The following is a 26,334-nucleotide window of genomic DNA, read 5'->3' as shown; positions in this document are numbered from 1 at the left end:
ATACTAATTACTGTGTGAGCCTCAGATGAACCCCCTTCAATTCACAGGGCTTTGTTAAGGGAGGAGCTGTCAATGTGTCTGCCCGTTTGCAGCTGTGCTGTGGCTTTAGCTTGCTTAACATTATGCTGCTTTTTAGACTTGACAGAAGGGATTTTTTTTTTTTTATTAAGGCAAAGCAGCCTTGTAGCGAAATGGTTTAAGCAGCTGCATTGTAGGGAAGCACAAAGAAGTTATTATTGTGTCTGTTTAGGGGGGGGCAGAATGAGGGGGAGATATTCGGCTGCTGTTGATGCCGATTGTTGACTTGCCATCTGCCAGATAGGGAGAAGAAAAAAATGACAGCTCCAGCAGGGTGTTCAAGAGGTTGTTTGGAGAGACGCATAAACATGTGCAGATGTCGAACTGAATAATGGCTAGAACTTGAGACGGTTTATGATGCTGCTGATGTTTGTGCATATACAGAATGGATGTATGTGTGGATTTGGTTAACCAAGGGTACATACTAATTATCATTGTTTTTCTGCATGCCCCCTCCCCTTATTTTACTAATTAGTTTGGGGACTTACTACTCCCCTTTCTTCTCTTATTCACATCTAGTTTTAGAAAGCAATTTTTTAAATGGCAATGCAGATCTTTTCTTGTTTATTATTTAAATAGAAGAGCACTAATCTATTTAGTTAGTATTAAGTGTGAACTACTGAGAACAGGAGATTTGATTACGAATTCAGGTGAATTGCTGTGCTCTTGATACATACATTAACCATTTAACACTGTTTGGTATGTAAATTATTATTTGAAACTGATATGTTTGTAGATATGTATTATACCCTACCACTAGGAGTGAGATAGAGAATACCAAATTAATTTTACTAAGTAATTCCATTATACTTTGAACATAGATGTTACAGATTGTGAAACAAAGTTATATGAAAAGCTGGCCTCGTGGTCAAACTCTTTGTCTTGTTTCCTGATCATTCTATAAAACAAAATATTGTGGACTAATAAATTGGTTATGGAGTTCTTCTTAGGTATTAAAGAAGCAATTATTGGTTCTCTCCTCTTTTTAAACACTGTGTTAGCAAGTATTTGGGGATGAAGTAAATTGTTTATTTTAAATATTTGTCTTATTACTTTAACCTTAAATCATTGAGAAGAAACGATGAGTGATCAGAGCTAGGGAGATGGTACAGCAGGTTAGGGATTTGCCTTGCATGTGACTGACCTGGATTTGATTCTTACCACTGCATATGGTTTCCTGTGCCCCATCAGGAATAATCCCTGAGCTCAGAGCAAGGAGGTAAGCCCTGAGCACTACCGAGTGGGCCTAAAACAAACAAAAAGAAACAGAAACAGTGAGTGATCTTACGTACTTCTTTTTTTTTTTTCTTTGCCCTCCTTTCACTCAAGACGATACTTATTTTTTTTTAACTTTCCAAACCAGTAATGATATGAATAAAATAAAATTTGGAAGATTAAAATTAGAAAGGTTTTATTTTGACGTTTTATACTTTTCAAGTCATTTAAGGTTCTGATGCATGATAATTAAGCAAAAATGCCCCAGGTGGGGCATACCAGCAGAACTTCTGGATTTTTTTGAAAGGGCTAAAGCCTACACATATACATATAAATATAAAAATGATATCATTACATTTGGGAGCAATCAGTATGTCTTGTCTGGTTAGTAATTTTATAAAACTGAGAGAGTAAGTTGACAATGAGTTAGGATTTTAATACTGAACAAAGCCAAACTTGTTTGAAAGCAACTTTACAGTTCTTAGAGTTCTGCATTTTATTCATCATCTCTTGTTATTTATTTCTTTGGTCATTTACCAGATCTTAGTAATACTGGCAAGTATGCATACTGAGGTGATTGACCTGTTAGTAGAAAACTGTCTTTGAAATTACAGACTAGAATTAAATATCACCTAACTTAGATGAATGGCTATGGAAGCCCATTACCCTATTTGTTAGTTTCTCCATATGTTTAAAGAAATAAACAATAATTCTTTGAAAGGATCTTATGAAGACTAAATGAGGTAATATATTTAAAATGTTTGGAACCCAGGCAATTGTAACTATTAGTAAAATTTTACTTTTGGTAGAGATAATGTGTATGTATAATGGTTGGTAGTGATTGTAATTGCAGTGCTTATAAAATGCTCTGTTGCAAAGAGAGCTCATAAAGTCCTCAAGGCCATTTGAGAGCTATAAGGTCTTTTACTTAGAACCTTAGGTTTATTTAATGATTTGTGATTGTTTCATATATCTTAATGGAAATAAGTAAAGAGTATAGAGAAAAATTGTAAAATATTTTGGGGCTGTGATATGAGTACATAATATAAGTACATAATTAAGCCTACATACAAAATAATGTAAGATTGCTGAAATTTAAATTCATTAATATCAGTCTCATTTTTGAGTAATATTTTTCTCCACTATAAGCAGTACTGAAGCTGTATTGGGTTATAATTATTTTTAAAATAAGAATTTTTATATCACATAGTTAATAAATGCAGTGATTGTAGCATATATATAATAAAGTAATACTTATTTTTTCAGAAAGTTTTTAAACATTTTTGTTTCACACAACTCTTTATGTTGCAAAGAAACTCTTTAAAGTCAGATAGTGACAAAAAGTTTAGGATAATGATTAGGGAGATATTTAAAAGAAAGGGCTAAAGCACATGAGCATATCCTTTGCATGTGGGGACCCCACGTTTGATTCCTGGTACTGCATAGTACTCCAAACACTGCCCTAGTGGCTCCCTGATTGAAAAAAATGAGAGAAAATTTTGGAATAGACAGAAGTGTTTTCTTAGCAAAATAATGAGGAAACAGCTTCAGTTGACATATTATTTTGATATAATCAATACATTTAATATAGGATGGTTACTTTCCACATAGAGATAGTTCTTTAAAGTTTTTTACTAAAAAGAAAAGTTTCATTATCTAAAGAAAGTAGTTTTTGTTATTAAACAACAAGTTGCTGTTGTTTCTGTCAGACTTTCTCTCTTTACTAAATATTACTCAGTAATTTTGAATGAAGGGACAAGAAATTTGAGGCTGGGTGGGGAGGGGGGTGGGGTGGGAGTGGGCGGGAGGGATGATGGGGTCATCATCGGAGGACAGGCACTGGTGGAGGGATAGATACTCAAGCTGTATATGACTGAAACACAAGCATGAGACTATGTAAACCTGTATCTGTAACCCCACGGTGATTCATTAATTAAAAAAAATGCAAAAAAAAAAAAAAAGAAACTTGAGGCTGGGAGAGCAGCCTCATGAAATTTCTAAAAGTGATTAAAGGGATTGAGTATAGTGATACTGGGGGATTGGAAAATAAATTGGTTGCATTTAAAACATCTTCAGTTTAAATGTGAAATGTAATATTAGTGTCATAAAGTTTTCATATTTTTAATAGAACACAGTGATGGGACCAGTTATTCATATACATATCATTGTTATAGTATAGCTTAAAAAAGAGATACAACTTACCGTGCCAGAGTAGTACAAATATCCCATTGCCTATGAAATGTTTAACAAATTAGGATGAAACTGTTAAACAATGAGGACATTTCATATATGAATAAATCTGTACTTGGTATATATCCAGGATAATTATAAAAGTTAAAAAAACTTCTAGCTTTAATGGCATATAAATGTATTTGAATTGTGCTTCAGAAAAATCCTGCATGAATAGTAATCTTCAAAAATATTGGCCAGTATGTCGAAAACAGAAGAGTATTTCACTGTCTGACATATTCTTTAAGGCATCTTGCTAAATGTTTTGGCTTAAAATTTTTAATGTGTTTAGTTTTAAGAAAATCTGATTAAAGATGTTGGTAAACTTGGTAGCACTTTTTAGAACAGAAGATGATTAAGATACAAAGGCAGAAAGGCATAAGCCGTGAAGTTTGAGTATTTTTTTGGCTAGGCAAGTCACTTATTTGCTTGAGACTGGAACACAGCATCAAAGTTCATAATTTTATACTTTTTAAGTGAAAGCACATAGAACAGCAGCTGTTGTTTCCTGGCATCTTTCTGAAGAGATATTTAAGCTTAAGTATATATTTATTATAGAAAAGAACTTTATGAAATGACCTTCTTTCCCTTCTTTGCTTCTATTTATAGTCAGCTGTCAAGATAGCTCTTTGTACTTTTTGTCTTAATATTAAGTGCAGTTTAGAATTTTAAAAACTTTCCTCTTGACCGTAAAATTTCCACATTATAGTATAATTTTAAAAGAATGAAAGTATTTAATTTCATTGATACATAATTTAGAAAAAAATTGAGTTTATTTGAAGTTTTGCCAGGTAATGGCATAGTTTCTGAATGAAGAATTATTTTCTAAGTTTTAGAAACAAGAACTCTTCTTATAAGTACAAATTCAAAATGAAAATATTGTTCTGCCAAACTGAAACATGTTTAAGGAGATATTACTGTGTAAAAATTATTTTTTATACATTTGTAATAGTTCATATATACATATATACTTAGTCATTATAAGATCGATTTTTCTCTTAAGGTGAAATTTAAGAGGGGTGGTAGTGGTGTGTAATTTAAACTTGAACAGTCAACAATTTACTTATTCAAAAAGAGCACTTGTATGTTCTTAAAAGTCTGTCATACCACTGGATTATATAGTTATTCAGTGTTTTGTACATTCTAAAAAAATCTGACAGGTGAATGACAGAAAACTTTTTCTGCTTTGTGTAAAAGAGGTATTGTCTGAGGAAAAAGAATACAATACCCAACACAAATTGCATTTGAATTTTGATTCTTATGCTATGTAAAGATTTTTATAATTTTAGAATCAGTATGTTAAGTAAGTGACTTTGATCCTGTGCTCTCAATCTAGTTATCTGTCTTAGATTTTAGTAATAAGTGAGCTATTGGTAACTAATGAACTTATTATCTGTTGCTTGCTTGCAGAGTAAGCCCCAGTTTATTTTGGGTCTGATTGTCTTTGAGTTTTTAATCTTCAATGAAAGATTTCTTTTTTCTAATCTAGAGATTTGAAAAACCAAATTATTTTATAGAAATCACTTTTATAGGATGAGTCAAGTAATTGCACACTGTAGAATCTTTTATATATGTTTTTTCAGTTTATTATTTTGGATAACTTCCATAATATTGAAGTTTTAATTATCCTTCGTGATGCCTTAGTTTTAAGAAAATTTTTGCTTCAAAATATCTTTGAAACATTTTTAAAAGGCATTATTATGCACAAAAAGATATAAATAATGATAGGAAAGAAATACTGATATATTGAGCAAATGTATCACTTTCAAGTGTTTAAAATTTATTTTTATTAGAATAGTAGGTAAAGATTATTTTATTTTTGTGTTAGGTAATACTGCCCTCAGAGGGCCAAGGTAAGTAAATTCATTTTATAGCATTGAGAAGTAGCTTTTTGCTATTTAATCTGAGCTATAGGCTTGACTGAGACAGGAAATCGGGACCTTTTTGAATAATTGAGTATTTTTTTGATTTGTGGTTGTATTTTTAAATTATTTTCATTGTATTTTTATTATTCTTTTGAAAATGTTCCATTTGTCTTCAATTTCAATTTCAGCATTTTATTTTCTTAAAAAATGATAATAGATGATTGACTTAAAATTGCTAACTTAGATTGGCCTACAAATAGAATAAGAAAATTAGGACAGTTAAGATGATTTTACTCTGGGTGTTTTACAGTTTTTTGTTTCTTTGTTATAGTCAAAAGTATTTGAACTATATTTCTAGTATATTGCAGAATTAATTAAAATCCCTTGAGTTTTATAAGTGTAAGCATAATTTCATCTTTAAAATACAACATATAACAAAAATTTATTTTATCACATTTATAATTGTTGTATCTAAGAATAAATATGCCAGAAGTTAAGTACACTGTCATTCCTTAACATTTATAAAAGCCAAACAGTAGGTGTGTTTTAGTGTGTTTCTAAATCTATAATATTTTAGATAAATGATAATTAGCAATAAGAAAGAGTGAGAAAAGCCTGATGTCAAAGTAATTTGCTGTATTTTTGCTTTTTTTATATATAGTATATTTTTTATGTGACACTTGAAGCATTGGTATTTTTAGTAGTAAATCCAAGAGTCTTATTCTTAGAGTAAGCCTATTTCTGTTATTGCATTATCAGTTTTATAAAGATTTTAGTTGGTCAAGAATAAATGATATTATTATCTGAAATAATGTGTGTGTGTGGGAAGGGGGATTTAGGACATAAAAGGAATAATAATTGAATGTTTTCCCACAAAAAACAGCAGATACTTTATTCGGCTAATATGGAATGTTTGACAAATTAGACTTTATTTTAAATACCCAGTTTACCTTATGCAAGCTAAGATTCTGTATATTACTTTGCAAATGATAATTTATTTCTTCTTTGCTATTTAATAGTCTATTTCCTTTACATTTTAGGAAACGTTACACTTTGAAGCAAAATTGTGATACTTATTAGTCTTTAAAACAGAAAAATATTTTTAGTTATAGTATGTATAGTTTTACTCTGAGAGGAAGGATGATTGGAGAGATGGTGAAAGGGGAAGGAGGGAGTGGGAAAAGAGAATGGGGGAGAGGAATGAATAGAAAGGGAATGGGAGATAGAGCAGGAGGGAGGTAGGAGTGAGATGGTGTGAGAGAGGAGAGAGAAAAATTGAGGAGGGAGAGAAAGAGACAGGGAGAGAGAGAGAGAGAGAGAGAGAGAGAGAGAGAGAGAGAGAGAGAGAGAGAGAGAGAGAGACAAATTAAAACCAATAAAGCATTCATTCAAACTAGCCAACAGAAAAATAGCATCTTGGCAACTTAATAAAAAATAAGCGGTGAGATTAGTTTACATAGCAGTAGATATGTTGTGGAGAATTACTCAATCTGTACTTCACTTCCTGCTGGGTTAAATGTGAACTAAATTATTATTTTGCTCTTACACTTACACGCCTTGTAGATTGTGAAAGCACAGCTTTCTTTTTAATGTTTTCTGCATTATAGCAAAAAATCTCCAACTCCACACAGTGCGCTAAACACAAAATCATTACTGCATTTGTTTAGCAATGTTCCTAGGGCCATGGGAATTTAAACTTTTTAAAAGAAATGAATATAATTTTTGGGGCCGGAGCGATAGCACAGCGGGTAGGGCGTTTGCCTTGCATGCGGCCGACCCGGGTTCGATCCCTGGCATCCCATATGGTCCCCCAAGCACTGCCAGGAGCAATTCCTGAGTGCAAAGCCAGGAGTAACCCCTGAGCATTGCTGGGTGTGACCCAAAAAGCAAAAAAAAAAAAAAAAGAAATGAATATAATTTTTAAAATTTATAGAACTTTTACAACACACTATAAATATTTTCTCTTTCACCACACCATATTCTAAAAATATTTGTCAATGAAATATATGCACATAATTAAGTAAACCTACCACTGTGCGAAAATAAGGACTATATTTAATTTAGAAAAGTTATCACAAGTAGCAATCTCACTATAGCACAAACCTGTATAGCTCACCCATTTTTTTGTTTTGTTTTGTTTTAACACACCTTATGGGTTTGGTAGAAATGAAGATAGTGCCTCGTGTTGTATTAATCAGAAATTCTCATAATTCTTATCAAAGTGGCCTGTTCCATTAAACAAAGCAAACCCTCAGATAACTTAGCCCTCCTCTCACTTTAACACAAGGACTTTTGTCTTAGTTTCACACCAACAAAATCACTCCTATGATAGACTTCCTGTAGATTGGATCATACATCAAATCATGAAACTATTAGTTTGAGTAGTCCATGCCTATGGGTAATCCATGCCTATCTTAATTCCTCTATTTTCCCTACTTTGTGTTTTCCTTATTATATGTATTTTAAGATGTTAGTGAAGAAAGGAGAATTGGCAAAATCAACGATGAAAGACTGTTCTAAGGATTTAAGATTAGGAGACCTAGTCACAAAGAACATGGACAGATTGGTAGGTATCCTTACTCTCACAGGCAGCCAAGATGCAGCCCTAAGACAAAGGTAGTAAGTAAGGACGGAGTAGAAATAAGAATAGAGATATGTTGAAATCCACAGAAGCCTAGTCTGAAATGTTGTCTTTCAAAATCAGGCTATATGCTGCAGTGTTTAGGACCTCTCTGGCATCCAGTCAGATGTCGGCTTTGCCAAGTTGTGTGCCTTTGAACATGTCACTTCTAGTGTTCTTCAACCCTTTACATCTCCAGAACTACCCCTGTCCTATATACTGGCCCTTTAGAACCAAGGTGATAGACCTCTGATTTTTTTAACTTTTCTGCACTTGTAGACCAGCACTCACCTGTGGGTCAGTGGTTGAAGACCCCTGACCTATTTGCCTCAGCTTCTTCTTCTGAGAACTGGGGACAAGAATAACAAAGAAGAAATAAACTAATATTTACAGAGCACATGGAATATTTGGCTCTAATAAGCATCACACAAGCATTTGTTTAATGTGTGACTAGTCAGAAAAGATCTGGTGAGTTCCTAATAAGGACAATATATTAAAATATGTAAATTGAGTATTTAAAATAAAAATTTGATTTGTTCATTTCTCCAGAATACAACTGTTCAACATTAAGTAGATGATTACTTATAGAAAACCACAAAGTAAGTACAAAGTGCTTAGAGATAGATAACTTGTGCAACTTTGTGGATAACAAAAGAAAATAATAAAGTAGATAAAGTACTGACAGACCAGCTATTCTGAGATCTCAGGAAGTTGTCGTTATAAAATTATGTGATACTCAGTACATAGGTACTTTTCTCATTATTTTTTCATCTTCAAAAGAAAACGTGCGGGCTGGAGCAATAGTACAGTGGGTAGGGTGTTTGCCTTGCATGTGGCTGATCCGGATTCGATTCCCAGCATCCCATATGGTCCCCTGAGTACCACCAAAAGTAATTTCTGAGCACAGAGCCAGGAGGGAGTAACCTCTGTGCATCGCTGGGTGTGACCCCCAAAAAAGCAAAACAAACAAACAATAAAAACCCACCAAACATCCCAGTCATTTTTAGTAAGTATATATGAAAGCTACATTCCATATAAAAATGACAAGTTCATACATTATGCGGTGGAAGCAAAATTTTTTTACTATAATAAACTTTTCAAAATAATCAGGAAGGATCCTATGTGGTAAAGCAGAGGAATGTGTGTAGATGGAAGTCCAGATGGAAGACTTTCAAGGTATCCTGGAAGCAAAATAAAATCACCAAAATTGCAAATACATTCTGTCTGACCACTTGTGTTGATTACATTGATCAGTACAAGAACAAATTTCTCAGTGACGTTTTGCGATAGCCAGAGAACTGAGATGATTATAAAGATTTGAGTGTTTCGAATATGACTTCATCAATGAATGAGATACTGAAAGTTATGAGACAAAAGCACAGGCATGAGCAATATCTTAGAACTTGAAACCTAAGCTTTGTTTAAATGTTATGCTCTATGAAAATGGCATTATAAACTATATATTACTATGCTTCTGTTTGTATTGTCTTGAGACTTCACAGCTGAGTAAGAAATTGAATGGAATTTGAAATGACAAGCCATAGAAGACACTTCCCATTCGGCAGCATGACATTGTACACAAAGAAAGATTCAATAAGTGGGTGAAATTTGTTTTGAACTTTAGTTGTTAAGCTCAACAAGGGCAGACTGTATCTGTGTTCGACACTCACTAATGTTTGAATGCATGAATCTAGATGTTCTACTCTTCTAGGTGAAAAAGTTTGGTGATTTGTTTGTTTGTTTTTATGGGGTTGTGCCATACCCAGCACGCTCCAGGGCTACACCCAGTTCTGTGCTCAGGGGCTATGCCTTGCAGTGCCCAGGGTACTATATATGGTGCTGGAATTCAAACCAGTGTAGTGGCTACAGTCACTTGCTAGGCAAACTCTTTAATCTTCATACTATATCTACCCCCCTAGTTAAAAATTTGTGAAGAACTTTATTTAATCTATCCTCTTCATTGAACACCTGTCCATAAAAGGTTCTAGCATGTTTATAGGTATCATTCCATTTTCAAAATGTCAACATCCATTCAAAGCTGATTGGTGACAGTCGGGTAAAGAGATTACATAGTTAGTTATCCCATAGAATTTAACATTTTAAATCTGTTCGAAGGGTAGAAAAGAACATATTTGAAAGAACCTAATAAAAGGCAAATAGCAAGCTGAAAAATAAGGTTTCAGAAGCTGGAAAACCACATATATGTATGTTTAGCAAGTACCTATAATACTTCACTTTTACTTTACATTTTTTAAAAATTTATTTTATGGGGTGGGGTGCATGGATCAGGGGATCCAAGATCATTCTCAACAATACTTGACCCAGCTATGCAGGACTGATAATTAATTAGTGTTTGGAACTTGATGTGGTCCTGCTCTGGCATTGTGGTGATGGGGCCAGCAAGTGCACATGCAGAGGTGCTAAGGGAACTTACATTTTTTTTTTTTTGCCTTTTGGGTCACACCCAGCGATGCACAGGGGTTACTCCTGGTTCTACACTCAGGAATTACTCCTGGCGGTGCTCAATGGACCATATGGGATGCTGGGATTCGAACCCGGACCCATGCAAGGCAAACACTCTACCCGCTGTGCTATCACTCCAGCCCCCGGAACTTACATATTTTTAAAGCTACATTTCAAATTATTCCTATACTGTTGAAAAATTATTACATTTGTTGAAGTGTAGCTAAAAAATTTAGAATTGTTTTCAATATGTGTATAAAAGAATGATAACTACAGTAAGAAATAATCTGTTTCCTATACCTTGAGCGATATTAAAAGGAATTTTATTTAGAACTAATTATAATTTTATTATTGCAGTCTTCTGTATAAAAATGTAACAGGGGATCAAAAAGACAGTATAGCAATTACCATGCTTTCCTTGGACTCAGTAGACCCTTGTTTCATCCTCAATACTGCAAATGTTTCCCTAATCACTCTACCAGGAGTGATCCTTTCGCACAGAGCCCCGAGTAAGCCCTGATCACTGCTGGATATAGCCCCCAAACAAAAGAAAAAGTAACATGCAGTTTTAAAAGTTAAAAATATTTATATCATAATAAATTTCCTTTGTAACTGTTTTGGGGTTTAAGAAATTTAAGACATAGGAGCTATCATGGATTGTAACATTCAGTATTTATAGGTTTATGGTATGTTTATGCATGAAATCGTCTATTAGAAAAAAGTTTTTTTCATGTTTTCTCTTTTTGGTAGTTCATATGTATAAAGTCGGTTAGCATCTGTCAAAAGGAAACTAAATTTTTGCTATATTATAAGCCATTGTTTGAGTATTAAATAGCTCTTTAATTTGTTTAAATATATTTGTAATTTTATATGCTTGACATTAGTAAAAGAAACTTTTGCTAATGAATTTACTATTATTATTGATTGGGAATAAGACAGTTCTTTTTGGTGAATCAGTATTTATGCACTGTTCTCACATAGAACATACTTCACCACACAATTTTCCTTTTTTCTAGTGCTCATGAAATTAGAATTGGGACCAAGTTTTAAAATGTAATCTAGCCTAAAAGTAAAATCTAATGTTCTTTGACATGATTTATTTCTGAAAACACAAGCTAAGTTATTTCTAAGGGTATTTTCTCATTTATATACGAATAAATCTAGACATTTCCTAAGCTATTTGAGATGTTAGAACATTTGAACATTTTAATCAATTCATTTTCAGTTCATAGATATTCCTAGCTCCTGTTTTGGCAGTTTCTGATGACTTCAGCTTTTAAAAGTGCAAATGTGATTCTCAGTAGAGTGTGAATGAAATAAGGTCTGTAGTATGTGAGGATTAATTTAGTTTGAACATTATTAAATATATAGTAAATTGTAATTAAGTGAGCAGGTAATTAGCACTATCAGATTTGTAAGAATTCTGAATTGAATGCCTGCCATTCATAGTAATGGTAATCTATTTCATTATTCCATCCAAAGTATGAATTTTTGATAGAAAGTGTAAATTTAAATTTATAGAGTGTCTCCTAACTAAAGTTATTATTAATGCTGAAGCTTGAGAGCCAGAACCAAAAATTATTATTTGTGCTTTGCTGTGGAAATTAAGGATGTCATCTATGGTCAAAAGTTATTCAAAAACACCGAGATATTTTGTTTGTTTGTTTTAAGAGATTATAGGAATAAATGATTAAGTAGGGTAAGGATGTTGGCAAAAGTCCAGAATCTGAAGCCATTGTAACCATGTAGAACTGTGAACTCGAGGAAATAGCCTCTTCTTATCTCTATTAATAGAACTATCTAACATTTGTTGGAATACTGTGTATTTTTCTTTTTACATTTTAAAAATATTTACTATGAGTCTCTATACCACTCATGCCATGATGGGTTTTTTGTTTAGTTCTGTAAATAAGTCTTTAGTACTGAGAAGCAGCATTCATTTCCTAGGACTACTGTAACAAATAACAAATTGGGTAATGAAATAATAGATATTTATTCTCTGATAGTTCTGGAAGCCAGAATTTAGAAATTAAGTTGAAAGAGATAGAGGAGAAAGAGGAGAGAGAGAGAGAGAGAGAGAAACAGAGACAGAGACAGAGAGAGACAGAGACAGAGAGACAGGGACAGAGAGAGAAAGAGACAGACAGACAGACAGACAGAGAGAGAGACAGAGAGATGAAGAGATGAAAAGAGCTTTTGGCACTTGCCTGGCATATAGCCAACCTTGGTTCTTCCCTCTGGCATCTTATATGGTACCCCCAAGTGCCTTTAGGAGTGATCACAGAGCAGGAATTAGTTCTGAATATAACCAGGTATAACCCCCAAAGAACAACAATAACAACAAAATTAATCTAGAAATCAAGGTGTCAGTAGTCACATGGTTTCCAGAGGCCTTAGGAGGTAAATCATTCTTTATCTCTTTCAGGGTCTGGTGTCCTTCAGTGTTACCTTACTTTTGTTACATCACTATGTAATTTGTTTTCCTGGTCACATTTCCTCTTAGTCCTCTCTTTTCTCCCTGCTTCACTCTTATTTGTAATTTGCCTTAGGGCTCACCTGGATAATCCAGAATAAACTCCTCAAAATCTCTAATTTTACCATATCATTTGCCATACTATTCCTGCTTTCAAGAAATTCTAGTCTCTCCTTGGGGGTTTGGTCTTCAGCCCACCAAGGAAGCAAAATTCTAAAAATCCCTATTGGAAAATATCTGATATAAAAGTGACATAACAGCTTGGCTTTAGCAGAGTAGGCATAAATTTAATTATAACTGATAGCTTGGAAATAGCAGATGTGATTTATTTTTAGAAGGTTCTCTCAAAGAATTTAGGGTAGAAATGCCCCCTTTGGTTCTAGGCATTTAGCTTTATAAAAACCAGGATTTGGGACTTGATTATTCAGTGGGCAGGGCATTGCCTTAGGCACTGAGGAACTGGATTCAGTCTTTGGCCCCTGCATAGCTCCCTGAACACTGCCAGACGTGATCCCAGAATGTACAGCCAGAACTAAGCCCTGAACACTGCAAGGTGTGTTCCAAAGTCCCCAAAATAAAATAAACCACCAGGACACTTCAGGAACAGCCTATGAGCTGGGTGCCTTTGTGGAACTCTTCTTCAGCTGCTGAGTTAGTAGGTCTGTGAAAGGACATAATTACTTTTTTTGAGAATCCCAAGGTTGTAGGAGTAGTTCTTTGTAGTTTTTACTGAACAGTGTTGGGATAAGATGTTTATACAGCTTTAACTTTTGGTACTCTTTTGAGCTGAATTTCTCTTCTGTAATATCGCTGGTAGCTTAAATTTTTATTCCGCGTGTCTTTTTTTTTTGTTGTTTGCTTGGGTGACGCTCAGAGGTTATTCCTAGTTTTGCACTCAGAAATTACTCCTGATGGTGCTTGGAGGACCATATAAGATGTCTGGGATCAAACCTGAGTCTGCTGAGTGCAAGGCAAAAATGGCTTACTCACCGAAATAGTGCTCTGTGGGTCCATTCTTCGAAGGAAGAAGGAGCTCTTTGCAGTTCTGATTTTTAAAGTAGAAAATAATTACTTATGATTTGCCTTGAAATTATATGAAATTTTTAGGGGATATTAGTGGAAACCTATTAAAAAGGATCTGCTCTTAGATACATCTTAAAGCGTTTTTCCATGACTTAGGGAACACCCCAGATTTGCCGTATTATTAGGATGTAAACTCTAGAATCTTGTTCTATGTGGTGGTCGGGGTCAGGTAAGTAGAGTGGCACCATTATTGTATCCATAATACCTAAAACAATTACCTTTTAAACATCTTTGTAGAGAATCCACTTACAGATGAAAACTGACAAGAAAATTAAAATTGGACTCAGGATTGTACATCAGAAGTTGAGAGTCTACTATTGCTGTACAATTGCTGATTGAATTTAAAAGTCATTAGTAATTTTTCATGAAAAACAGTACTCATTTTAATAAAGAAGGTGACTTTTAATTTTTCTCCTAGGAATTATTATTTGTAATAATTAATATATTTGCATGGTATATTAATGCAGGGTTGTTTAATAAATGTCTTTGTTGGAGTTTTGGGGTCACACACCGGGAAGTGCTATGAGATTACTTCTGACTGCTAAGAAATCTCTTTTGGTGGTGCTCAGGGGACCATATGTGGTGGCCAGGGATCAAGTCAGCTATGGGAAAGGCAAGTACCTTACCCACTGTGCTATCTTTCTGGCCCATGATGAATTTTTTTAAAAGAATTTTTTGGCAGTGAGAAGTCCTGCTATAGATCACACAAAGTTTTTTAGGTTTACTAGAATATATTTAATAAAAGGTAGGATTTGTGTGATATGTTTTGTGTTATATCTGAGCACATAAATCCTTAGTAGTTATCTGAAATTATTCTTAGAAATGAAAACTTAATGTCCTATTTTTTGAATAACCTCACTCAGTATTTTATTTTATTTATTTTATTTTTTTATTTTTTTGCTTTTTGGGTGACACCCGGCAATGCACAGGGGTTACTCCTGGCTCTGCACTCAGGAATTACTCCTGGCGGTGCTCAGGGGACCATATGGGATGCTGGGAATCGAACCCGGGTCGGCCACATGCAAGGCAAACGCCCTACCCGCTGTGCTATTGCTCCAGCCCCTCACTCAGTATTTTATTTGAAGTAAGTAGAAATTGTGTTATAGGGGGCGGAGCAATAGCACAGTGGGTAGGGCATTTGCCTTGCACGCGGCCGACCCGGCTTCGATCCCTGGCATCCCATATGGTCCCCCAAGCACTGCCAGGAGTAATTCCTGAGAGCAAAGCCAGGAGTAACCCCTGAGCATCGCTGGGTGTGACCCAAAATGCAAAAAAAAATGTTGTGTTATATATTTATTCATATAAATTTTTTGGGGGGGACCTCCCATATGGTACTCAGGAGGTTCACAGGCCCCCACCACTACTTCTCAACCAACTTGGCTAGTGTTTCAATACAAAGGCCCAAAGCTATTGTGCTGCTTAGGCTCTGCAATACTCCCGATACTGGGGCCAGGCTAGTGGTATTGCAGCCATCCAGAGCCACACCAGATAGAATTTAACACCAGATAGAGTCTAGGAGCCTTGAGGGCTATACCTGCCAGTACTTGTCTGTGGGGCCATGTAGTTTCAGGAATCAAATATAGGTCAGGCACATTCTAGGCATATACCCTAACCACTGGTTTATTTACTGCCCCACTTTAAATTTTTTAAAATGAATTTATTTAAACTCAATTGCTTGCTTAACAACAGATAGTAAAAAACAAATTCTGGTAATTGTACACAATGCAATACTGCTTGACTATAAGAAAAGGTGAAATCTTTCATTTTGCAATAACTTTGAAAGAACTACCAAATGTTAATGAAATGCCATATGATCTTGCATAGTGATATATAAAAAACTAAACAAGTGAAAAGACAATGTTTTACAAAAACAAATCTTACAGAACAGATAACCAAGTAGGATGGGGTGGATAAGAAAGATCCTATGTATAGTAGTGGAGGAATTTGGTTAATTTGATAATAAAAGTGATATGGTGATATTATGTGCCTGAAACTTAAAAATTATTTTCATGTAGGTTAATAGTATACTGCAATTAATCGTCACAAATTGACTTTCCTTGGTTTATTTTCTGATAATTACATTTGACATTCCTCTAAGTTTTCTGGGATCAGGTAATATAGAATAAATTTGGGTTTTGCCTGCTAAAGGGGCAGGCTGGGGTGGGGAGGGAAACTAGGGACACTGGTGTAGGGATGGGGGTGGGATTGTATGCCTGAAAAACCTGTATTATGAATAACTTTGTAAATCACAGTGACTTGATAACAAAAACAAATATATAGAGAGAGCACGAGAGAGAGATAGAGAAAGAGAGGAATAACTGCAAAGTAAAGCATGAGTTTTATTTTCTTTGGTATAATCTTCTTTGGTATAATCATTAAACTTAATATTTACGTCAATAGATTTATAGAATTTCATACAAATATAGATTATTAAAGATCCATTTGTTATACAACTAATTGCTTTAATATCTAGTGATTTTATACACACAACTATATGTATATAAAAATTAAATTGCTTTCAGTACAGGATCTCCTGGATTTTTACATTAGGGTCATGCGTTTTCAGTAAAACAGTGAAGAGAGTTGATAAGTTTTGCTTTCCTTTCCTCTCATAGGCTTGTGTGCTTTTACATATTTGAGAAAGGAGTTTATGTACATATGCTCTATTTATTCTTTCAGTGAATTTTTATTGGGCATTGATTAAGAGTAGGCATTCAGTTGAGCCATTGAGGATGGAATATGAGGAATTCACAAGGAATATGAACTGTAATATTTATGATGATAGAGAAAATGGTTTTCAAGCTAAAATTAGAAATTTGGGGAACTTATCTGCCATTGTAGCTTAGTTTCTTGGCTTTTTGGTTTTCCAGTACTTTTCACTTTTTTTGGTAACAAAATTATACTGGCAGTGTGTTACATGTGTCAACATTTGAAAGAATAGCATAACTTGGTTAAATTAAATCATTAGATATTAAATCAATTAGAGCTCTTTAATCTAAGTGACAGTGCTCGGTGCTACAAAATTATGCACTAAGTAAAAGATTCATTTACTGTACATATAAACCAGTGGATTTTCAGAAAATTTCTTATCTTTATTATAGACATTTTGTTATTATGCTTTTAACTTCCAATTGCAGCTACCCTTGAGAAACTCATTTGTTAAATTTTTTTATTATATTTTTAAAAGTCATATATTTTTAAAAGTTGTACTATTGCCTTTCTAATTGTATCTCTCTTTAAGCCAGACATTTTCCCTATGAGACCACTAAACAGAGCATTTTAACAGGTCTGGCCATCTTCTATTAAACCAAACATTAAAGAGGACTGCAAAAATCTCACTGTACTTTTCTCACTTTTTTTATGAGAAGTTACTTTTATTTAAATGTTTAGTTGCTTATGATTTTTTTATGAAAATCATGAATTACATAATTTTTCAACCTTACAGAATACATTGCAATGTGTCCATTATATATTATCATTAATGGATGAAAGTATATCCAAAGGTATATGTATAAGCAAAAATTTTATGAGGTTCTTATAACATTTAAGGGTATAAAAAATCTGAGACTTAAAAAAGATATCCTGAGAATTGCTGATTCAGAGAAATGATTCCAAATGTCATTCTGATTTCTAATTCTTGTTTGGGATAGTTATATACCTTAACATTGCCCCCCTCCAGTTCTATAAACATGGTTACAAAAAACAATATTTCCTTTTTCCTTAAGGACTGAGTAGGTAGTATTTCATTGTGTATATGTATCACAGCTTCTTTCTTCACTCATTTGTGGGCACTTGGATTGTTTTAAGGTTTTGGCTATGCAATAAACTAAGCATGCATAGATATTTTCAAATTATTTTCTATGGAGGCAAGACCAATTTACATTCCCACCAATAATGTAGGAGGGCTTCTGTTTCTCCATACCCCTGCCATTTGGGTCTGGTGTTTTTGATATAAGCCATTTTTTCAGGTGTGAGGTGGTATTTCATAGCCCTTGATTTGCATTTTCTGGATGATAAATGATGATGAGCATCTTTTCCTTGTGCCTGTTGACCATTTTTGTGTCTTCCTGCTAGTTTCTGTCCAGCCCTTTTCTCCATTTTTTGATGGTATTGATTTCTGTTTGAGTTTCTGAGGGCTTTATGTGTCTTGGATATTATTAGCCTTCTGTCATATGTATAGAGTCCAAATATTTCCTTCTATTTAAATGGGCTACCTTTTTGTTTTAGAGTTCTTTTTTTTTTTTAGAGTTAATTTCTTTTTTTTTTTAGAGTTACTTCTTTTGCTGTGCAGAAACATTTTAGTTTGATGTAATTCCATTTATTTATTTTTGCTTTAGTTTTTTTTGCTGTTAGCTTTGAATTCCTGACTATATTATTGAAGCCAATATAGCACGGACTGTTTTGATGAAGTTTCTTCAACATATTTTCTGAGTTTTTAGTATCACATATAAATTTTTAATCCATTTTGAGTTAACATTTGTGCGTTGTGTGAGATGGCAAGACAGTTTACATTCTGTAGTTTTAAAAATTGTATTTTGATAGCTTGGCGATAACATCCAAATTTTAAAATATATACTTACTGATTTTTTTTTTGGAGCTTAGCAGTATACTGTGTGTTCTTTATGTTTGTTGTTACTGTGTATTGCTTTAAAGCTTTATTTAACCAGGTTCTTTCTTATCATTGACTTAAATTTAAAGAATTGTACACAAGGTTATTTTCTCATTGGAGGCACTAAATTTTGCCAATACTGCCTGAATTGGTTATAGAATCATGATTTAACGTCAAAACTGTACCTTGCTATATTGGAGGAAATGAGAGTGATACTGGAAAAAGGAAACATAGTGTCTCTTTTATGGTGTGGTTTTATTTACAAAGGCTTCTAAATTGCTGAAAATAATGTTGTAAAACCTTGGTAAAAATAAAAATTGAACAAAATGTGTACTAAGATGAATGATTTTCTGAAGAAATACTGGTATAAATGAAATATTATAGTGTGAAATAATTAAAGATAAAACATCTTTTGACTTTTATTGAATCTTAATTACAGGCTTATGTATTTTATTTTGTAAATTAAAAGAAAATTGCCTAACTAAATTTCTTAGGCTAGCATTTGCAGGGCATTATATTATGCCATAATTTATTTTTCACATAAAAGCTGCTGTTTATTTTTTCAACATTAACATGCATGCTTTCCTCATGCAGGAGAGTATATAAAAAATTGGAGACCAAGATATTTCCTTTTGAAGACAGATGGCTCATTCATAGGATATAAAGAAAAACCTCAAGATGTGGATTTACCTTATCCCCTTAACAACTTTTCAGTGGCAAGTAAGTTTATTATAACTGTTGATTCACCTTCTTATTGGCGTGTCCTTATATCAGATATCTTGGAATAAATTGGAATGTCTACAAAAAAGTTTAGATTTTGATGAATGACAGAAAATTTTCAGATTTAATAGAATTTCAGTTTCATAGCATTGGACTTATCAATAATATATTTTTTCATGATATAAGTGTTTGATATTTCACTGTTATCACTGTCATCCTGTTGTTTATCAATTAACTTGAGTGGGTACTAGTAAAGTCTCTATACCTCCCAACCTTGAGATTTTAGCAGCCTCTCCTTACTCGTCTTTCCCAACGATTAATGGCTCTTTCAGGGTCAGGGGAATGAGACCTATCGTTACTGTTTTTGGCATATCGAATATGCCACGGGTAGCTTGTCAGGCTCTGCCATGCAGGCAGAAAGTATTTGATATTTATTAGTTAGAATTTGAATATAATAATTCCCAAAATATATATCTATACTTCTGCATAAAGATGTATATGGATATGTAATGTATGTATATCCATGTATACTTTACATGTCTTTATAAAATAAAAACCAAAGATTTTTGAACTTAGTTGCCCCACTGAACTTGATTATAATATGTTTGTGCAGTTATAAAAAGTTTCTTATCATGATCTTGTATCTCTTCTTGACTAATTGTATGATGAAAAACAAGTGAGTCATGTTAGAAATTATTTTGAGGGGAGATTTTATTTGTAGTTATTCTGAGCCCGGCAAGCTACTGAGAGTATGGAGCCCGCCCGGCAGAGTCTGGCAAGCTACCCGTGTGTATTGGATATGCCAAAAACAGTAACAATAAGTCTCTCAATGAGAGACGTTACTGGTGCCCGCTCGAACAAATTGATGAGCAACAGGATGACAGTGATACAGTGATTCTTCCTCACTGATACCTAGCAAAATCTTTGTACATTAAGTTTAATTAAAAGTTATGTTTTTGCTTGAACATAACATGAAATTAACTGATGGTAATGATAATTGCAACTGTTATAAACAAGCTTTTTAAGACTATTGAAGCTACACAGTGAAAAGTTCTTTCTGTGTTAATTCAGAAGTAAAGTATATTAAAAGTTATGTTATGTAAAATAAACATATAAACCCTGAAGTATGTACAACTTAGATAAAATCTTGATACTTTTAAGATTTTTGCTTGAATTCTAGCTTCATTTGCAGAACATGAGGAAAACTGAAGCCAAAAAGTACAGTGAAATAGCAACATAAAAAATCCAAGATAACCAAAGTTCTTGAATATTACAAAAGTCACTTTATAATATTATACAGTATTTTATAGTTATGTATAGCATCCCAGCCTTTTTCTATGAAGACCTTGTAGGTTTTTTCTAATAATACAAGCCAAATGATTTGTGAAAACATTAAAATTATAAGCATACCAGTTTTTAAAGAACAGTACCTTCTTAGAAATGTATTCTTATGTATGAAATTTTGAGAAAATAAAAGGGAAATATTACATATTGAAATGGGAAGACTTATATGTGTGTTTTTAGTTTAGGAAAAAAATCCCTACTACTCAAATGTTTATTATATTTTTATGGCTTTCTCTCAGTAGCAAATTATTTTTAAAATCCTGTCAAGTGAAATATCTTATATATTTTGTTTTGTCTAAAGAACACATTTTTATTATAGTTATGTTGAGCAAGAATTTGCTTTAAAGTGATAGAAGTTGGCTTCAAAACATTAACAACATGTATTATTATATCCTACCTAAAACCAGTGGTTTCTTAATTTCTCTTGCTCAAATACTATTGGTTTATCTGAAATAATTTATGAAAAGTACAGAACTCCTGTATCTTGCTGATTAAAATGCAGCATTTTTTGACCTTATGAAATTTCACACCCCAACAAGTTTTAAAGACATACTGTATGTCACAGTCTGCCAACATCTGCTCTAACACTTCCACTGGCAGAGGCTGAAAAAATGCTGCACTCTTGGGGAGAGATTCTCTTTAGTGACTGACAGTCAGCTTATCCATGAAATAAATATTAGTTGACATCTGTAATCTTGGATTATCAAGTTGTTATAGATAGTTAACTCAAACTAGCAAGTAGAATTACAGACAACCTCATTAGTTTTTAGGTATATTTTTAGCACAGATCTCACACTAAATAAACTTTAAAAATAGATTATTTTTAAAGCTTGATTTATTGCAACCTAAAATTTTATAAATAATAATTACTTGTAGAAATACTGAGTTTAGTTAATGGAGACTGGTTGAAGGAATAGTTCAGTTCTTATTTTCCACAAGCCATGAGTTTGTACGTTCTTGGGCAGGTCATTCTCTGAAACTTTCTGGATTACAGTTCTTTTATCTACATGGTGAAAGCAATTGGATTCAATGAATCAACTAAGGCACCTTCTTTTTCTGATGTTCTTTGGTTTTGTGAGATGGTGTCCTTCAAGAGTAGGTAAATGTGGGGAATAAAAGAAGTGAAGGATATTCATGATAGTGGGGAACAAAAAATGTTTTATGAGATACTTAGAAATGTTAACCATTAGAGAAGTTCATCATACTAATAATTTCCCTTAAGATAATTGAAAAATGAAACTATTTTACCTAGTACTTCTAAATTATAATAGGAAACATATATATATATATAACATCTGCTGATAGCCATAACATAATTTCCTTAGTTTAATTTTCTGATAATTAAAAATGTTACTTGAAATTTAATCTGAGTTTTAATGAAAATTAATTAAAACTGACATATTCCCATATGAAAAACTAGAATTCGAGGAAGTCAAAGGACTTAAAATTTATTTTTCTAATATTTATTAATTTTTAAATTCCATCTCTATGGATTTTTAAATTTGTTACTTTTTAAAATTTATAAAAAGATTGTCTGTATACAGTTTCCAATTCTCAGTCATCTATAATCTAATCTTTTTTCAGTTCACTGATTGAAATCTTTATTTTGAATGGGGGTGAGAGGGTTGGGTAAAGGGCGGTGTGATGCTGGGAATAGAACCTATATTGACTGCAGGTAAGGCAAGTACCTTAATGCCTGTATTATCTCTTTAGCCCTAAAACCACTTGAGATAAGTTATCCTCTAGTCACTTAGAGTATTAGACATTTTTTAATCTGTTTTTCCTGGATTTGCGTCTGGGCTACTTCTCTTACTATTGTACTTTAAAAACTACTACCTTCCATTTTAAGATGAATTCCCCATTGTGTCCTGGGAACTCTTTCCTGGTTTTTCTCTTGATTTTTTCATATATTTTGCTGTTTAACTGAGTTCTGGCCAGTGATTTTTGTCATTTGGTCATCATTATTCTTGGGTAATCACATTCACTTTTAATGTTTCAGTTACTACCTGTGTGCACCTATTCCCACATGTAGATATCTTCAGGCTGTTCTCATGAGTTCAGTGTTCAACTGACTGCTGAATATCTTTTATTAATTTATACTTTTGGACTCAGTGTGTCCTAAGCTGAACTTAAGGTAATTTCAGCATTTTTCCTGGCTGTTGGAAAGTCCATGTCTGGATTCATTTCATGGGTTTGGTGGGAAAAATTGGGAAATGGAATACCTAATAATACTAAGGGGCTATTCCGGGCTTTCAGCCATAGAACATGCTTAGCAGTGCTCAGGAGGCCACATGCAATAGTGGGATCAGCCACATGAAAGGCAAGCATGTTATCCCAAATTAACAAATTTTGGGATTTTTTTTGGTGGGGGGCAACACCTAGAAATGTTCAAGGGCTGTGCTTGTAGGGTCTTTACTGGTGGTGTTCTGAAGACCATGGGTCAGACTCAGTTTTCCTGCAAACAAAGCTTGTGCTCTAGTACTCAGTTATTTCCCTTTCCCTAGTTTTATTTCTTTTAATTTACATCTTTATTCCACCCTCAATTTATTATACTTAGTCCTACTAATTAAGCAGGATGTAATAGTATTGTAAAATGTCTTAAATACTGGTTAGATATTTTCAATGAAAACCCTTTGGAAAGGTTTGGAGCATTTTGAAGCATTGGAGGTTTTAGAGCATTAGGTATCCAATCACCTAATATAACTTAATATAAAATCTATGATTATAGCATAAAATAGAAGGATCACTGTATCAATGTATCACCGTTATCCCATTGTTCATCAATATGTTTGAGCAGGCACCAGTAACATCTCCACTTGTCCCAGCCCTGAGATTTTAGCAGTCTCCTTACTCATCCTTCCCAGTGGTGCTGTATTGGAGGCTCCTTCAGGGTCAAGGGAATGAGACCCATTATTGTTACTGTTTTTGGCATAATGAATACACCATGGGGGAACTTGCCAGGCTCTGATACATGTAGAAAAATAGTTCTTTTCTGTAGGAATATGTCATTACAAGCAAAGTATTGTCTTATTTTCTTTATTTTCTACTCTTATGGATGCCATTCTATTTCAGTTCTTTAATAACTCCTGTGATTGTTTTGAGAATACATGTATCGTTTTCTTACATTCAAATATCTCTTCTTTGGAATGTCTGAATGCAGTTCATAGGAAAGATTAATCTTCTCCCGAAGTTTATTTGAAAATCCCATGTCCTTATTTATTAAAAAGCTCAAATTTTCTCCATTTTTCAAGAATGGAAGGTGAATTATGATGTTATATATATTAACAGTTATTCATCTGTCAAAGATATAATAAATGTTTAAATTTTGCATTGTCGTTTTTCCTTATATGATACTCATACATTTTCTTTTTGACATAAATCATTGTGTTCCATTAGGTTTAAATGCATATTGAATACCTTCCCATTTTTATTTTGAGTGATTTTTAAACATTTGTTGTTTTCTTTTCCCTGATTGTGATTAGATTTTTAATTGAAAAATTACTTCTGATAATAGGTGAATCTTACTACAAAAATAGATACCTTCTTTAAAAATTAAATATGGCCAGAGATAACTTTGCATGATTTGTTTATGGTACCCCAATATGCCATCCCAGGCACTGCCTAGTCTGAGTCCTACCAGATGTCGCTCAAAACCAAAAACCCAAAAGAAGTAAGAAATAAATAATTATATATGTAATCAAATTTTCCTTTGATTCATTATTTTATTATGTAATAAAATATATGTTTCAAATATACATAATATATGATTATGTATATTTGAAATATTTAACCAATAAACTGAACTTATAATGGAGAAAACATTTTAAAACACCACAGTAAGGGGCCAAAGAGATAATACAGCAGGTAGGACACTTGCTTTGTACACAGTGAACCCTGTTCAGTTCCTGGCACCCCGTATGGTTACCTGAGCCCCGCCAAATGTGAGCCCTGAGTGCAGGGCCAGGACCCTAAAACAACCAAATAAAAAATATATATCACATTAAAAAGATAAAAAATAAATAAAATGAAAAAAATTTTAAAAAATTTATTTATTTTTTAATTAGTGAGTCACAGTGAGGGTACAGTTACAGATTTATACATTTTCGTGCTCATGTTTCCTTCATACAAAGTTCGAGAACCCATCTCTTCACCAGTGCCCATTCTCCACCACAAATAAACCCAGCATCCTTCCTACCCCCTCAATCCCTTCTCCCCCCACCCCACCCTGCCACTGTGGCAGGGTATTCCCTTTTGTTCTCTCTCTCTAATTAGGTGTTGTGGTTTGCAATAAAGGTGTTGAGTGGCCATTGTGTTCAGTCTCTAGTCTACATTCAGCACGCATCACCCTTCCCCGCGTGGCCTCCAACCACGTTTTACTTTGTGTTCCCTTCTCTATCTGAATTGCCCTCTCCCCAGAATGTGAGGCCAGCTTCCAAGCCATGGAGTCAACCTTCTGGTACTTATTTCTATTATTCTTGGGTGTTAGTCTCCTACTCTGTTATTCTATATTCCACAGATGAGTGCAATCTTTCTATGTCTGTCTCTCTCTTTCTGACTCATAAAATGAAAAATTTTAAAAAATAAAATAAAAAATAAATACAAAAGATAAAAAGTATTTGATATGCCAAAAACAGTAACAAGTCTCACAATGGAGATGTTACTGGTGCCCGCTCGAGCAAATTGAGGAGCAACGGGATGACAGTGATACAGTGAAAAAGATTTAAAAAAAAAAGGAGGTAGTTATAAAAATCATAGGATGATAGCACCACATTAATCACACATTTTTCTCTCATTAAAATATCAATCCAATTAATAAACAAATTTTTACTCTTTTCCCCCTTTATATACTACATAGCAAATTAACGAAGAAAGGAAAAGTGTAATTCTGTTTAATGGATGTGTGTGTGACACTTTAGATTTTTAATTCTAGTACTGGAGTATGAGGGTGTGCTTATTTTACATCTTTGAAAGATTTCTCGGTATGGTGTCCTTTACAGACACATATAATACGATTTTATGTGATTTTATGTGCATATAATATGATTTTCTTATTAGATAATCTCACTATTTCATGGATACTTTATTGTAACACTGTAAGTGACTGGCTCAGATTTCCCTGGTAGTTTCCATCATCTCTAACTTTCCTAATATACTCAGAAACTAGTAGTTCTCAAAGCTAATTTAGTTTGAAATTTTGCCTCCAAGCCCCCCATCTATCAGAGTAGAAAGTTTAAGAACTTAAGTCATACAGATCCATAGAACAATGACTGTATATGCTCCTTCTAAAAGTTTCCTATAATATTTATTTGTAAGATATAGTGATACTCTATTATTGGACCATTGAACTTGGAGTCCGAACATCTGAGTTTTGAATCTTGGTTCTAATTTTCCAGCTGTGTAAATTTGGACAAATCATGTAACATCTCTGATCTTCATTATTTCTTCTATAAACTAGAGATTAGTAATAACCATGACTCAGAATTAGAATGAGTGCTAAATGAGATTATATATGTGAGACATTTTATAAATTATAAAATGCTATACGAGTAAAAATTTTTTTTTAGTAATATTTTCTCAGTTAAGTGAAATAGCAGCCATTCTTCATTAACTGAATTGCATTGGAATTTAGTTTAAT

At 33.4% G+C, this 26,334-nt stretch overlaps 1 protein-coding gene across 4 annotated transcripts in view; it reads left to right on the top strand.

The window, feature by feature from the left end:
* The window catches only part of AKT3 (AKT serine/threonine kinase 3), a 346,959-nt gene that overhangs the window by 137,735 nt on the left and 182,890 nt on the right, over positions 1 to 26,334 (top strand). For 3 of the 4 annotated variants that reach the window (XM_055147428.1, XM_055147432.1, XM_055147429.1), the window contains one exon: positions 19,230 to 19,355. In XM_055147428.1, the coding sequence (XP_055003403.1) occupies positions 19,230 to 19,355 (126 nt within the window). Of the gene's footprint in view, positions 1 to 19,228; positions 19,356 to 26,334 lie in introns of those variants that run through there. The other variant, XM_055147430.1, reaches the window with a different exon arrangement.

This window comes from Sorex araneus, chromosome 9 (genome assembly GCF_027595985.1).
Source record: "Sorex araneus isolate mSorAra2 chromosome 9, mSorAra2.pri, whole genome shotgun sequence".
Lineage (NCBI taxonomy): Eukaryota > Metazoa > Chordata > Mammalia > Eulipotyphla > Soricidae > Sorex > Sorex araneus.
The sequence above is the reverse complement of the archived record's forward strand: the minus strand, read 5'-3'. Positions and strand labels throughout refer to the sequence as shown.